The sequence below is a fragment of the Kryptolebias marmoratus genome, linkage group LG4 (assembly GCF_001649575.2).
Source record: "Kryptolebias marmoratus isolate JLee-2015 linkage group LG4, ASM164957v2, whole genome shotgun sequence".
NCBI lineage: Eukaryota > Metazoa > Chordata > Actinopteri > Cyprinodontiformes > Rivulidae > Kryptolebias > Kryptolebias marmoratus.
In genome coordinates this window covers 7989399-8002903 of record NC_051433.1, presented here as the reverse complement: position 1 = coordinate 8002903, position 13505 = coordinate 7989399, and the positions used below count along the sequence as shown (strand labels likewise).

The 13505-nt window shown below is 36.3% G+C and overlaps 1 protein-coding gene across 2 annotated transcripts in view; it reads right to left on the bottom strand.

The window, feature by feature from the left end:
* Positions 1-1012: 1012 nt before the first annotated feature.
* Positions 1013-13505, bottom strand: part of necab3 (N-terminal EF-hand calcium binding protein 3) — a 35472-nt gene continuing 22979 nt past the window's right edge. Inside the window, exons 8-14 of one of the 2 annotated variants that reach the window (XM_017408882.3) lie at positions 13300-13415; positions 11008-11087; positions 8916-8969; positions 5697-5809; positions 5190-5267; positions 4732-4823; positions 1013-2028 (exon numbers count right to left, since the gene is read on the bottom strand). In XM_017408882.3, the coding sequence (XP_017264371.1) occupies positions 2000-2028; positions 4732-4823; positions 5190-5267; positions 5697-5809; positions 8916-8969; positions 11008-11087; positions 13300-13415 (562 nt within the window). In that variant the 3' untranslated portion in view covers positions 1013-1999. The remainder of the gene's footprint in view (positions 2029-4731; positions 4824-5189; positions 5268-5696; positions 5810-8915; positions 8970-11007; positions 11088-13299; positions 13416-13505) is intronic. The other variant, XM_017408884.3, reaches the window with a different exon arrangement.

Genomic DNA, 13505 nt, shown 5'->3' with positions numbered 1-13505 from the left:
TTTGTGCATACTTTATTTGTTTAATGAAGTTGCTCTGTGATTAATCTCTGTCTCAAGGCTCCAGTTTTATTCCAGCTGATGCACATTTACACCACGGTGTGAAAAGGTGAGAGGAGACAGCTGACACGTACTGACGCTGAGTAAAATATCAAAGCGTGTTGTGTGTCTGCCTGACTGTCTTACAACAGTCTCGCTGCCTTGAGAACCATGTTTGTCTCAGGTCTAATGCAGCACCTTTCACACTCAGTACGTTTTACACATGTTTGAATCTTTTCAGTTTACTTTAACCTGTTTGTGTTTAGGCACCGTCCACTATCTAATTAGGTTTAGGCATTAAACACTAATTGGTTTGGTTTTGGCTTGTATGTCTTTACAAAGATTTTTATTTTGTTTATGGTTTACTGTAAGATCAGAATGTTCATGGTTAGTGCACATCAGTAAATATAAAACATTAAAATTGATTTGAAACCACACAACTCTCTTTTTGTTCTCGTTTCTTATCTTCTGGTGAAAACAATTCTCTGTCACTGTGTACATCATCTAGCTTCTCTCTGTGTTTGTTTCATCAAGAAGAGCACATTGCATTTTTATAGTTTCCTGCTGTGGCTGAAACTCAGTATAGAGTGATTTATAGAGCTCCACGAGGAGACTTAGCTTTGGATTCAGAGGATAAACCTCAAATCTCTTTCAGTGACTTCTTTCTCAAATGTGGACCGATTTAGCATTTTTGATATATTCTTGTAAATATATTCTTACTGCAGCATTCGGACCGCTTTTGATTTTGTTTTAAATAAATGTAGAGCTGCTTTGAATAGAACTGTGCTGAAGTGGAATTATGGAGATAGAACTGGATTGTATTATGCAATTTGATTTAAAGTAGAAATAATTTGAACTGAATTAAATGATAAGGGAGTCTAAAAATGTGTCAATGTCAATCAAAAAACATGCTTTAAAGTGGCAGAATGTAGTATTAAAAATACTATCAAACTGAAATTGTTTTCAAAACAAACACTTAGAATCTTTAACACTTTTATTATAGTTGGTTTCAGTCAATAAGGGGTGTTGATCACTAAACCAAAAGACAACAGAAATATTCATATACAACACAGTTAGCGAGTTCTGTATGTACAGAAATAAACTCCACCATCATCAAACTATAACAAACTGCAGATATTCTTCTCTTTATAACTTAGCAATACTAATTAAAGCTTGTTTAAAAGTATTTACTTTCTTCTATATGCACATTTTTAAAGACATTTTTACATTTGAGATTGTGGCAGATTGATGATTGAGAAAATGTAACTGGTACAGTAACCAAACACTTGTACATGTAGCAGTAGATAAAGAGCAGGAGTAATGTTTTTTTTAATAGTAGCTAGTTTTGCATTCTGTGCACATGACAAAAGGACAGCTTAATGAAAGCAAAACCATGCTACAGTATCATACAGTATTTACATCCACATGCATGTTTAGGATGCAGTTATCCTTCATATTCACATACTGTTGTTGTTTTTTCATAATTAATTGTGCCCAACAGCTGAACGTAACAGAGCTTAAAAATAAACACAGAACTCTCCTAGCACTGTTATTTCACTGCTAATGAGTTTGTTCTTATAGCCTTGTGTGTTTTTTGGTTGTCCTCAATTAGCATAATATCAAGAAAACACCGTGAGAGAGAAAAGAGGTCATATCACAAGCCCGATAATAGAAGAAAATCCACAACATGTCTTTTGCGTTTCACACAGACAGGTACTTTGAGTCTCCACAGTTCATAGAACGCAGCTATGCTTTTTTTTTTTTTTACAAGCGGCACAAAAAAATTAGTGATCAGAAACTGGAATGTTAGAAAATGTAGATGCAAAATTCTTTGTTTTAAAACATACATATACCTCTTTAGTTCTTCAGTGTGTGTGTCAGAGTGCATATGGGTAGGTGGGATGATGCACCAGGGCGTCTAAGTCTGTGTGACTATGTAGGCCGTGGATGTGACTGTCTGGATTCAGTTGTTAGTCATTATCCACCAGGAAGCTGAGGAAACACACATACAGAGAGGAAAAACAAAGTGAAGCCCACATCTCACTAACGTGTTGTTTAACTAAAAAAAACAACATTCATCTAAGTAATGTTTAATGAAGTTCCAGATTTTCCATTTTAGAACCTAACATTTATCCTAACCAGCAAAAAAAATGTTAGAAATTTACTCCTTACGGTCGAGAAGAGATTAAACTACAAACACAGAGCCAAAATGTTGTGGCAACATGCTCTGTTGTTACTGTGCGTGAGTTAAGTTCACACAAAAAGAAATGTTCAGAGGCAAATGGTTAACATTTTGAAGTAAATGCTCTGTCATTTTTCTACTTTTCATGAGCTCCTCTGAAGTATCCTTTTGTTTGTTTTGCTAAACACAGGACTGCTTGAACGGAGAATCAGAGAGCCTTTCACGAACGTGCACATCTGAGAGCGTGCACAAGACTCTTTTAAGCTAATTCCCTCTTTCTAAGTCAAAAAGACAAGTTTTGATGATTTTGAAGCACTGTGAGCTGATTATTGGTTATCAAGACACCTGCCTGCTGGTACCAAGTTTTTCCAGAAAAAAAAAGAATGAAGGGAGTTTGTGACCTTTCAGCACAGTAAATAATATCTCAGAACACCTCCCAGAAGCAGCAGAAAGTTGTGTTTTATTTACTTTTCTATTATTGCCTCCAGGGTCTGACCTGTCCATCTTTGATGTGGATCTCATAAACCACAATCCCTCTTCATCAAAACGATTGCAATATGGCTGCAGAGGACTCATCGGCAGCACCGCCTCTGAAGCAGTTTAACAGCTATTTCACCAAAAAGCAGCATAATTAAAAAAATCTGAATTCAAAGTACAGTGAGTAAAGAACCACACATGCAAGGACCTTCATATGACCTCATTTACAGGCCTTTTGGGATTTTTTTTATCCAGTTGACTAAAATATTGCCTATATCTAACGTTTAATTTCTTTTTGTTTTGAAACATTTTTTAAACTTAAAAAAAAAAAAACACCAAAAAACCAAGCTGTATTCACTGTATCTTTTGTTTTCATTTCAAAGATCTGCAGGGATAAGAGGTTCTTCTGAATACACAAGAACAGTTGATTCTTTTCTGTCTGTCACAGTGAGCACGCGTTCATGAGAGTCACAGATGTGGAAGTAAACAATCATGTGAAACGTAACCTAGCAACGAGCAAAACTTATGCAGCCCACACAGCTAAATCATCATCAGTCCAATGAAAGCAGAGAGGCAGAAATAATAACTAACGCTGCCGCTTTCTGAGGTACATGTAGTTCAGTGTCGCCAACAACAAATTAATCAAATGTCAAGATGAGAGAGTCACGACAGTGGCCTGAGCTCGAGTGGCAGTGAATCATGCAACTCTGCCGAGTGCTGAGGAGTCAATGATGTGATAATGAGCAGAATGCAGAATGTGTGCGTGCGTCACAGGGAAGTCACTTTGCCAAATGTAAAACCCTCCCATCATAGATTTTTTCATTTTGGAGTTAGAGGTGTGCAGAGAGCCATGTATTCATATTTGTTGAATATAAAGAAAAGCTTATTTTTGTATCTAAATTAAACTAAACATAGGTATCAAGTCAAGTTTTTGTTTTACTCCATTTCTGATTTAGACCACCTGAGTGTTGAAACAAATGTTCTTCAATACAATTACAGTAATTATCAAAGCAGTAAATCAGTTTTCTCAAATAAATATTTGCATTTGAAGATGCTTTCCATTTTCTTTCCGAATACAAGCAGATTATCTTTTTAAATTAAATAAATTTGCAGAGAAGCACACTAGCTGTGCCTTTCCAAACGGAGTGTTTGGCTTAGGCCCCAGTTCTGTTTCAAATGGGTTTGTTTTTAGACTTTTAAGTCACCCTCACATCTCATTGGAAAAAAAACCCAACAATAGCAGTAACAAAAGTGAAAGTCAGTCACAATAGGGAAAATAAAAAAAAAACCTTTACCATTTTATTTTAAATCTGACTCATATTTTTTTCAGAAGTTACAGTTTATAGCTCACTTAACTTCAGAAGGTAATGAGCTCATATTATTCTACAAATATTTTATTATGCCGTTTTATTTTAGCTTGACATGATTCCCCACTTGTCTTTGAATGGAATATTAGCATAAAGCTGCCACGACACAGATAATTTTATCAAAAGTTATCATTAAAAAAGATCCATATGAGCAAGTTTGTTAATGTTGGCAACTGAGGATTAAACAGCAAACAAACCAAAATAAAGGGAAACAAAAACAGACCCACTGAAGCCCGGGGGTTTTAAAGCTGATATGTGATGGATTAATTATGATGTGGATGTTACTGGTGTTTCATCCAGTTGGTAGGCTGTTATATTAGTTTGTACTATTACTGTGGTGAGCTGTTTTATCAGTGTGAGCCAATGTAAGACACGCTGCAAGATAGTAACAAAACGTGGGATTATTAATCATAAAAATACCAGTCAGGGTGTTAATCTGAGCTCAGTTCGCTTAGTGTGCTTTGTCTGGTCACAGTAGGTTCTCTTTAAAACCATGTAGAGTAATTTGTCTCTTTAAATCAACACCAAAAAACATCTCATGGAAGAGAAGGGGACCAGAAAGCACATCACAGAAGTTTTAGCAAAACACCAGGATTACAGGTAAACTTGGAGAAAAAGAGGCATAAAATGTTTTTCTAAAATGTATACTTCCAAAACACAAATCCTAACCTGGGAGCAACATAGTAGAAACGACTTCAGCATCCTCCATCATGTCAATGATGCAGCGCTGGAAGTCCTTGCTGCTGTTGGACTGAAGATAACTAGAGACATCAAAGAAAGAAACAAACCATCACTTGTCATAAAAAAAAAAACGGATCAAAGTACAGTGCATCTGTATTGTCATTGATATACTGTGTAGATATCAAGTCAAGTGGATTTATATGTGGAAATAACAAAAGATCATTAGATCTAAGTGATCTGAAAGGCACTAAAGAGGGAAATAGAGTTTAGATAGACACAAATAGGCTTCCTTATGAAGTGCTTTATAGGTCAACAGTAAAGTCTTTGGACCTCACAGCTGACTGCCTTGGAAATGGGGAACATTTCCATCAAGAAGTAAAGAAGTGCCAAACAGTCTGCCAGTATCTAATACAGACACACACACTAACCTCACTAACTGTACTAACCTCATCCAGGAGAGACGGTCTTGCCAGAACTCATACATTATGTAACACAACTTTCCCGGGAGCTTCTGAACAGACACACTGACAGTGAGAAGAAACGTAGAGAGAGGGGCAGGAAGACGAAACAACGGCAACAGAGAAGTGAGATAGATGAAAACACTTTTTTATCCTTTAGAGAATTATCTGATAAATCCTGTCTAGGGAAAGAAAAGACAGTGAGAGATCTTTGAAAAAAAACAAAAAACAAATGTCTTGTTTTTATAGGGGGAAAATTGTAACTTTGTAAAACTACAAAATTATTGATATAAAAATACATTTTACCAAGTTGTGCTCAGTTTGTGAAACCACAAAAAAAGCTGATAAACAATCCTTTCATTCTCAGGATCAGTTCTGGCAACGCTGACAATTCAGTCCCCCTGATTCAGCATTGTTCGACACTTTAAAAAGTGCCACAGCGGCAGATTCTGACAGTGTTTTAAAGATCTATTGCTTTATTTGGAAGACACTCACTGCAAGTTGTCAGAGTGGGCTGAGGTGGCATCAATGTAGCTCTTGAGGACTTTCCGGAAGTTGTCTAGAGAATCCTCATTTACGGACATCTGCCTCTGAACCAGCAGGATGTTCTGTGGGCAAAAATATAAAAATATATGAGATGGGACGAAGGCAGACTTTTGTTTCCTGTGTGTGAACTTTTAATTCCATTTGTTTTGAATTGTTTTTGCGTTTTAGACTCTGAGGTTAAAGACAGTTGTGTAAAGTGAAGAAGTTGTAATCGACCTTTATTTTCTGGAAGTCGTTCAAAGAGCAGTGCGGGTCATGATTAATTTCACACAGACAAGGATAAAAGTTAGTCAGTTAGAGGTGATGAATACGGAGCTATAGGGAAGATATTATGGTAATAAGTGACCTAGCAAAGATCAAAGTAAAAAATGTGCATACAGAGAAGACATCACACTCACTGTCTCCTCCAGAGACTGGAAATGTCGCAGAAATTGTCCAGATGGAGAATTTTGAAAGGATTTGACTGTGCCTTCCAAAGTTTACAAGTCTTACATCGACTAATAACAGTCAGCCTCATTTATAATTTTTCTCACGTTGCACACTAACACTTAAATTTTGTTTGCAAACATAATGAACTAAATCAGAGCAACAAAACACTGAAGATGTCAAAAAAATCCATTTAGTCTCACTTTCTTTTACACCACAAATCTGAAAGTAGGTCCAGCAATAGTATATTTTCTCCACAGCTAAATAAAAACAACATGCCATACTCTGATCTTTTGGGTACTTGTGCAAAATATCAGCCTCAATGGATCTTGGGAGGAGTGAAGAGTTCATGTTTTTGTTCATTAACAATCAATAGCAACACCGTCTGCCTGCTAATGACAGCTGTTCATCGTGGACATGAACTGATGTCTTGTTTTGCTTTTTGTTTCAACTTCTGACTCTTGTTCACTCAACATTGCAAACATCTCGAACGTGAACACTCAAAATCAGACAACTTTTACTCCCAGTGTTTTTCATTGGAAATATATAAATAAAGAAGGTGTTGATGTTTTAAAAGATTTTCACTAACTGTTGAATATTGATTTTCATAGATGTAATTAGCACACCTTGGTCACTGTTATTGATTTTTTTAACTTTGTTTTATAAATTAAACCGACTACACTGTTTGCCATCAGTGTAAAAAAAGGAGAAAGAGAATATTGCAGGTAGATGGAATTATGGTTTCATTCTTCAGCGGGAATTGCAAGGTCAACACTAAAATGGTTCTCCTTAGCAAGCGTGAAGAGAAAAGACTGCTGAGTACAGATGAAAAAAATAATGATTAGAAATTTCTCAGCTTTAGGGAACATACTGTAATTAATGGAGTAATATAGCAGAGTATAAAAATAAGAGCTTATAAGACTGAATCAGACGCTGAATATAAAGGTAAATGAGATTTATGCTTGAAAAGTGAAGAACAGATTGAAATGATCACAGAGTGAACTCCTGTGCATGTCCACTGCTTACGTGCACAGTTTGTCCTTCTTAAAAAATAGTAGCTTTGTGTGAAATCTGATGAAAAACGCTATTAGCTTTTTTAATAATCAACCACAGTTTGCTCTGTCCTATAATAATTCTGCAGCTGTGACAGAGACGTGTCAAACGTCTCAATAGTTTTTTTTTTATAACATCCGTTCAGCATATTCTTCAAATTTAAATAATATGGTAAAATATAAAAACCTAGAAACAAGGTGCATTTTCCACCATCTAAGAATTACAGAAAAAAAGCAAGAATAAAAGCATAAGAACTTGCTAGACGTGTCCTTCAGCTGTTATAATGACTGCACCCAGCAGCACTAAGCAGCAGCAGAAAGTAAAAACAGGAAAAAGTGTCGCTGTGTGCCATTACCTCTTATTTAGGAGCCTCTATCATGATCCAGTCTACACATGTCAAACAGGTTCCAGTCAAGTTTATTATAAGACACGGTGTTGCACGATGTGTCTTACACAGAGAAGCTGCCTTCAGACAGGTTTTGACAGTAATTTTAACAAAGCAATTGTAACCTAAAGTCTGTATGTTGATCTTAAATGTGAGGTAACTCTGAGAAAATAGAAAGGGCACAGAGCGGAGAGCTGACTTTGATCAATGAGAAACATTTCTACGTGCTGGCTCATTAATGAGCCGGTCGAGTTTTGTTTCGGCTCTACCCATCATCAGAAGAGCTCAGACAAAGCTGAGCAAAGTGAGTGAAATAAAAACGATAACAAAAGGAACAGGAATTTAAGGAATCTGATTTTTTTATACTTTAAAAATAGTTTCAGGTTTGACAGGGTTTTTTTTTCCTGTCAGTGAAAATGAATCCATTCACTGCAGTGACTCAACACAAGTCATCATGCCATCCGGCCTTTGTCACAAGAAGGGAAACAAACTCAAATGCAGGGTCCCATCAAAAGGTCACATGATTCTACAATAAAACTCTTATCACCTAATAAACTCACACAAGTATTTATTAAGGCTTAACTAAAGATGCAGCAGAGCAGGGACTTCAAATAGAAAATTAAAATGACAGAACAGCTCACAATCTGGAAGTATACACACACACGCTGAGGGAGTTATTAGAGGTGCAGGACAGGTGTGATAATTACTAAACAAGGACCAGATGTGCAGGAGAACGAGAGCACTATACTAACACAAACAAGGCAGAGTGACTGAGACTGAAGACTGAATTTTACACAAATCCCAAGGATTTAAACAAAACCCTAAAAAAATAATTAAATACAAAATCAAAACCAGAACGAGGCAAAACAAAATTCTTTTTTAAGGTTGTTGAAAAAATACACAACACCTGCCTTATCCAGAGAAATTATTTCAATACATCAACAACATGTAATAACAATTTTCAGCAAGAATTTATTAGGTTAGAAGAGTTCTATTGTTGAAATATATGCAATTAAAAAAAAGAAGTATTTGTACCATTGCAGTACCACATTTAGTAAAATTCAAATCTGAATGCAGAAAAGCTTCTGATTGGCAAAGGAAAATATTCTGTAGTAAAAGTTGTTGACTTTATGTACACGATCATCTGGAGACATTTTATAACACGTAAAAAGAGAAAAAAAAAGAAAATATGTTTGTACATTTGAAACCTCCCATGGTTAATGTCCAATAAATATATAAAGAAATTATTGAAATACTAAAATAGAAATTTAATTTAATTTATTTTTATTTTTTCAGCTACTTACAGACTTGTATGTGCTGGCCAGTGTATCCTCCTTCAGAGGCTCCAGCTTGGGACTCTGAAACAAAATGGTGACAAAGATGAAAAAAAAAAGCTCCTGATTGATTCAAGATCAGATATGCAAGAGGAATAAAAAGACATGGGTGCAACTGAATTCATTTCTAATGACAATAAGAGAAAAAAACAAAAACAACTAAACATTGTGTGATTGTTTTTTTCTCTGAATGCAACTTTTTTTCTGTTTTTCAAACAAGACTTCCCTATTTGGAACTATTAAAGGTTCAATCCACTCATTCAAGAATGGCCTTTCTGTTTGTTGCAGCATAAATAAAGTTCATTCAGCCACAGATGGAAAGTGGAAAACAGAATTCTGATAAAAATAAATAAAAATAAACAAGTTACAAATCATATCTTTGGTATGTCTGAGCTTTGTGGAAGTTTTATATTATGAAGGATGACATGCACTAAATGCAATAACAGGGAGTGAGCCGGAAGGTTGAAAACTCATTGTTTCATCTGAGAGAGCACCAAACAAGAGCGAGACAGACAGAAGGTGTGATGGTGTCAGGGCTGGGTTGCTGGGTTGGATATTACTCTCAGAACGTCCTGCAGGTTATGAACTGCTTTGATATTGCACTCTGAGTCCCTCTGGTTTGACAAAACAGAAGAATGGGGAGAGAAAAATGCTTCAGAGAAAGACTGAAAAGAAGGAAAGAATGAGCATCAAAAGGTGGGAGTAACAGGAGTTAATAAAGGAAGGAGCCGACGCAGAGGGAAGACGAAGGAGCAGGAGAGCGTGAAAAAGGTTTGGGGATGGGTGGTGGGAATTGGTCACGATATGAGAGCTGAGGAGGTGACCGCACTTGGTGTTTGACAGATACACCAATCTGCAGAACTGCATCCAGAAAAGCAGCGTTTTTTGTTTTTTTTATATGATTCTGTTTGAACACTCACAGAACCCTAAGAAATTAAAAATACAAACATGATCAACAACTCATTTTGAATTGCTGTTAGCAACCGCACACACCATGTTCAAGGCTGTTGTTTCCTACATCACTACGAAAACCACTCAGGCAGAAAATCGACACTGTTCAGAAAGAAAACAATAAAAAAGGAACTATAGCTGCAGGTAACAAGTTCTTGCTCTTGTTTCTGGACTTATAGATGGATTTACTGATGATGCTACAGTGATATTCTGTGCAGTCCAACTGTCTGTCTCAAAATTAGCACTTAAATAATGATTACCTGCCCCCACCAAAAAATGAATCATATTTGAAAAACTGCTGCATGAGATGTACTGTATTTGCATATTAACTCCAAATTGTAGCATTGTATGGTTATTCATAAGATTGAGGTGCGTTTGTCATACATTTGTATTCATGTGAGAGTTTTGCATTTATTTTATAAAAAGCTGACCACCAGAACAAGATATGTCTAATAAGTTAAACTAGCTGGTAAAGAAAACTGATAGATGAATTCAATCAAATATAATTTCTTGCTTGGTACATTTCAAAACCACATCGCAAACTAACATGCTTATAAAAAGGTGAAGAATCGGCAAATACTGACAAAACGTTTTGCAGAGACAGTTTGAAGAACAGTGGCTACAAGGCTGACCCAAAAATAAATCCATTCAGCTGCCAGCAGTCATGGATAAACTGACAATGTTGCACTGACCTTTTTTCCAGATCTGTGTTCAGACAGATAAACATTGACTTTCCTGCCCTAGCCCTCCCTAGTATTTTGTTTTTTGGGATATGATCAGCTGCTGACAGATCTGACTTCCACCTGCTAATAATTCCTAATACAACACGTTTATACAGAGATTTTAAATAGCTGCATAATTCAGTAACAATACATAATTAGTAATATGTATCATACTTGTTTTTAAATCTACATCAACACATACTTTTTTTGTTTACCAGATACATGTGTAAAAAAATTCATTTGTATTTCTGATTTTATTTTATTAAAAAACAAACAAAACTAAAGCATTTTTTGTTGTTGTTGAAACCCTATATTCCAATAGATCATGTAATCATCAATATCACAGAACACAATGTTGTCTACATAAAAAACCCCAAAAAACTTTATACCTGACACTCCAGTTTGTCCAAAAGCTCCTGCAGCCGATTGATCTGAGAGCACCAGTTCTCTCCATCCTCCATGCTGACACCTGAAGACAAGAAATAAATCAGCAGGTAAATGAATGAATAAACATATAGGCAAAATTAATTAATAAATCTGTCATCCACTCATGCCTGCCTTGTACAGAGGTTATACATCACTGGTTAGTATGATGCTGCCTGGACACAGTCCTGAAGTAGTAAAATATTTAACATGGCTGCCCCCACAAGTAATGGGATAGGGGCTACAACCGTTGCATTTACATAGAATATGTAATTACCATTTAGTCTACAGTATAGTTTGCCAAAGTATTGTGAAATAGCAACATTTGGCCTAAAATCTAACATGACAGTCAGAGTATTTACTAAATTCTGGTTTTGCAGTGTAGTTGTCTTCATGAGTTGCATCAATCCTTTCGGTTTTATTTTCTTTACTTGTTGAAGTTTTCAAAAAAGCATCGAACTGTTGCTCAGTCTGTTTGTACAGTTAATTGCACAACAGATCTGCTCTGTTTCACCTCTGTTTTCAAGCTGCTCATACAGTCAGCAATCATTTCCATTCCTGCCATCAAGACAGCAGTGAACCGATGAAGCCTCGACTCCTTCAGCGTCCTAAAGGTCTGTGAGAAACTGGCACCAAACTATCACTTAAAGCCTGAGACATGGTCAGATAGAAATGTATCTTTAGGTCAAATTTTAGCCTTGGGTTATTCTTTTATTTCATCTTTATTTAACCAGATAAAAACCCCATTGAAATCAAGATCTCTTTTACAAGGGTGCCCTGGCCAAGAGCTCAGCAGCAGTCGTCTTAAGGATTATTGAAGGATTATGGCTATTCAATCACTGCAAAAGGACTTTTGTGGAGTCCTTTACAAAGTTGCCTCCACAAAGTGTTTGGAGATGGGGTTGATAAGGTTTACCACAAAGAGTTTACCATTCCACCTGAAAACATGACCTCATCCATAACTGCTTGTTTTATTTTTCCACATGAGACACCACAGGACCAACAAGGAGCGCCAACACAACCAAAAACACTCCACATCAGATTGTTTTAACATATTCCTGAGACAGAGAGACAGAGGCATTCAGGATTTTGGGCTCGTTTGCGAAGCATCGCTGCAAAACAAACACAAAGGCCCGTTTAAGCTCCAACTTTTGTAATCTGCAAGGTGGGACACACATGGACCCGATTCACTGCTCAGCTGAAAAAAGATTTTGGAAAGTCAACAACTTGAAATTGTATTTCTTGAACCATTTTAGTTTTCAGGGTGACAGGGCGCTTTACTCTGCTAAAAGTAGCAACTGTCACCAGGGACTACTAATTCTACGAAGGAGTGCACATGGTTAGCAAAATGTTCAGGCAGGTGGCAGGTGGCGGAGTAAGATCAAAATGACTGACAGGACAACGGTTTCCAAGAGAACGCTGCGTAAAGCATCACACTCTCTCTGTCAGCTCGTCTGCTTCTCCAAATGCATCATGGTGCCATGTCTCTTTTAAACAAAGAAAGCTATTTTTAAAGAACTATTATCAAAGTAATTAAAATGCTGTAAAGCTCTTCAGGATTTAACGAAGATAAAACAATGTAAAGGTTAGTGTAGACTTTTAGAAGATGGTGGCTTTAAGGAGAAAGGTGCACAATAAAATCTCAGCTCAGACTACTAATCATTTATGTAAAAAGATAGAATGACTATATTTTTAAAGATCATTTCAGATCACTCTCTATTGCAGAATAATTTGCTATTCAGTTCAATAATATAAAAAAGAAGCAAGTGAGACCTCACATATTGTAAATAAATAAAAAAATATTATGATTATTGTCGGTAGAACCTCTTTAGAGAGAACTTTAGAGTCTCCACTACAATTATGCACAACACTAACAGCAGTGATGAGAATAACCATGTATGCACAAGAGAAAACAATTTCCTTCAGTGGTAGGCAATAAGAAACACGACTTATTGTTGAGGAAATTTAGTGGCAATTCAAAATCAATAATTATCGGCTGGAGATTTTATGACACGAGCATACTTCAATTCAATTAGATGCTAAAACATTAGGATATTCCACTGCATGACATAACAATTTGTATGACTGCTGTATCAGAAATCAATGACCTTTGAGAATATGTAAAATGGTAACAGATAGACAGATATGATTGTATGCCTTTTTTTTCTAAACAACTAAAATAACCTACATTAATAATAATAATAATAAACACGATTTTTTTCCTCAAAATTTTCAATATAATTTGATATTGTGTTCACCTGTGGTCAGAGTGGTGGGGCAAGAATCTGATGAGGGCAGGTTGTTATGGACCCTGCGACCACACCGCCTTCCATTTCTCTGTACTGCTGTCAGATCCGGTGCCTTTACCTCCCTCCTGCCATGACAGCAGTGGAGACCCAAGGAGACAAACATTAGAAAGAAAGACAGGAGCTGTCAGAGGAGGGAGGAGGAAACGAACTAAAGA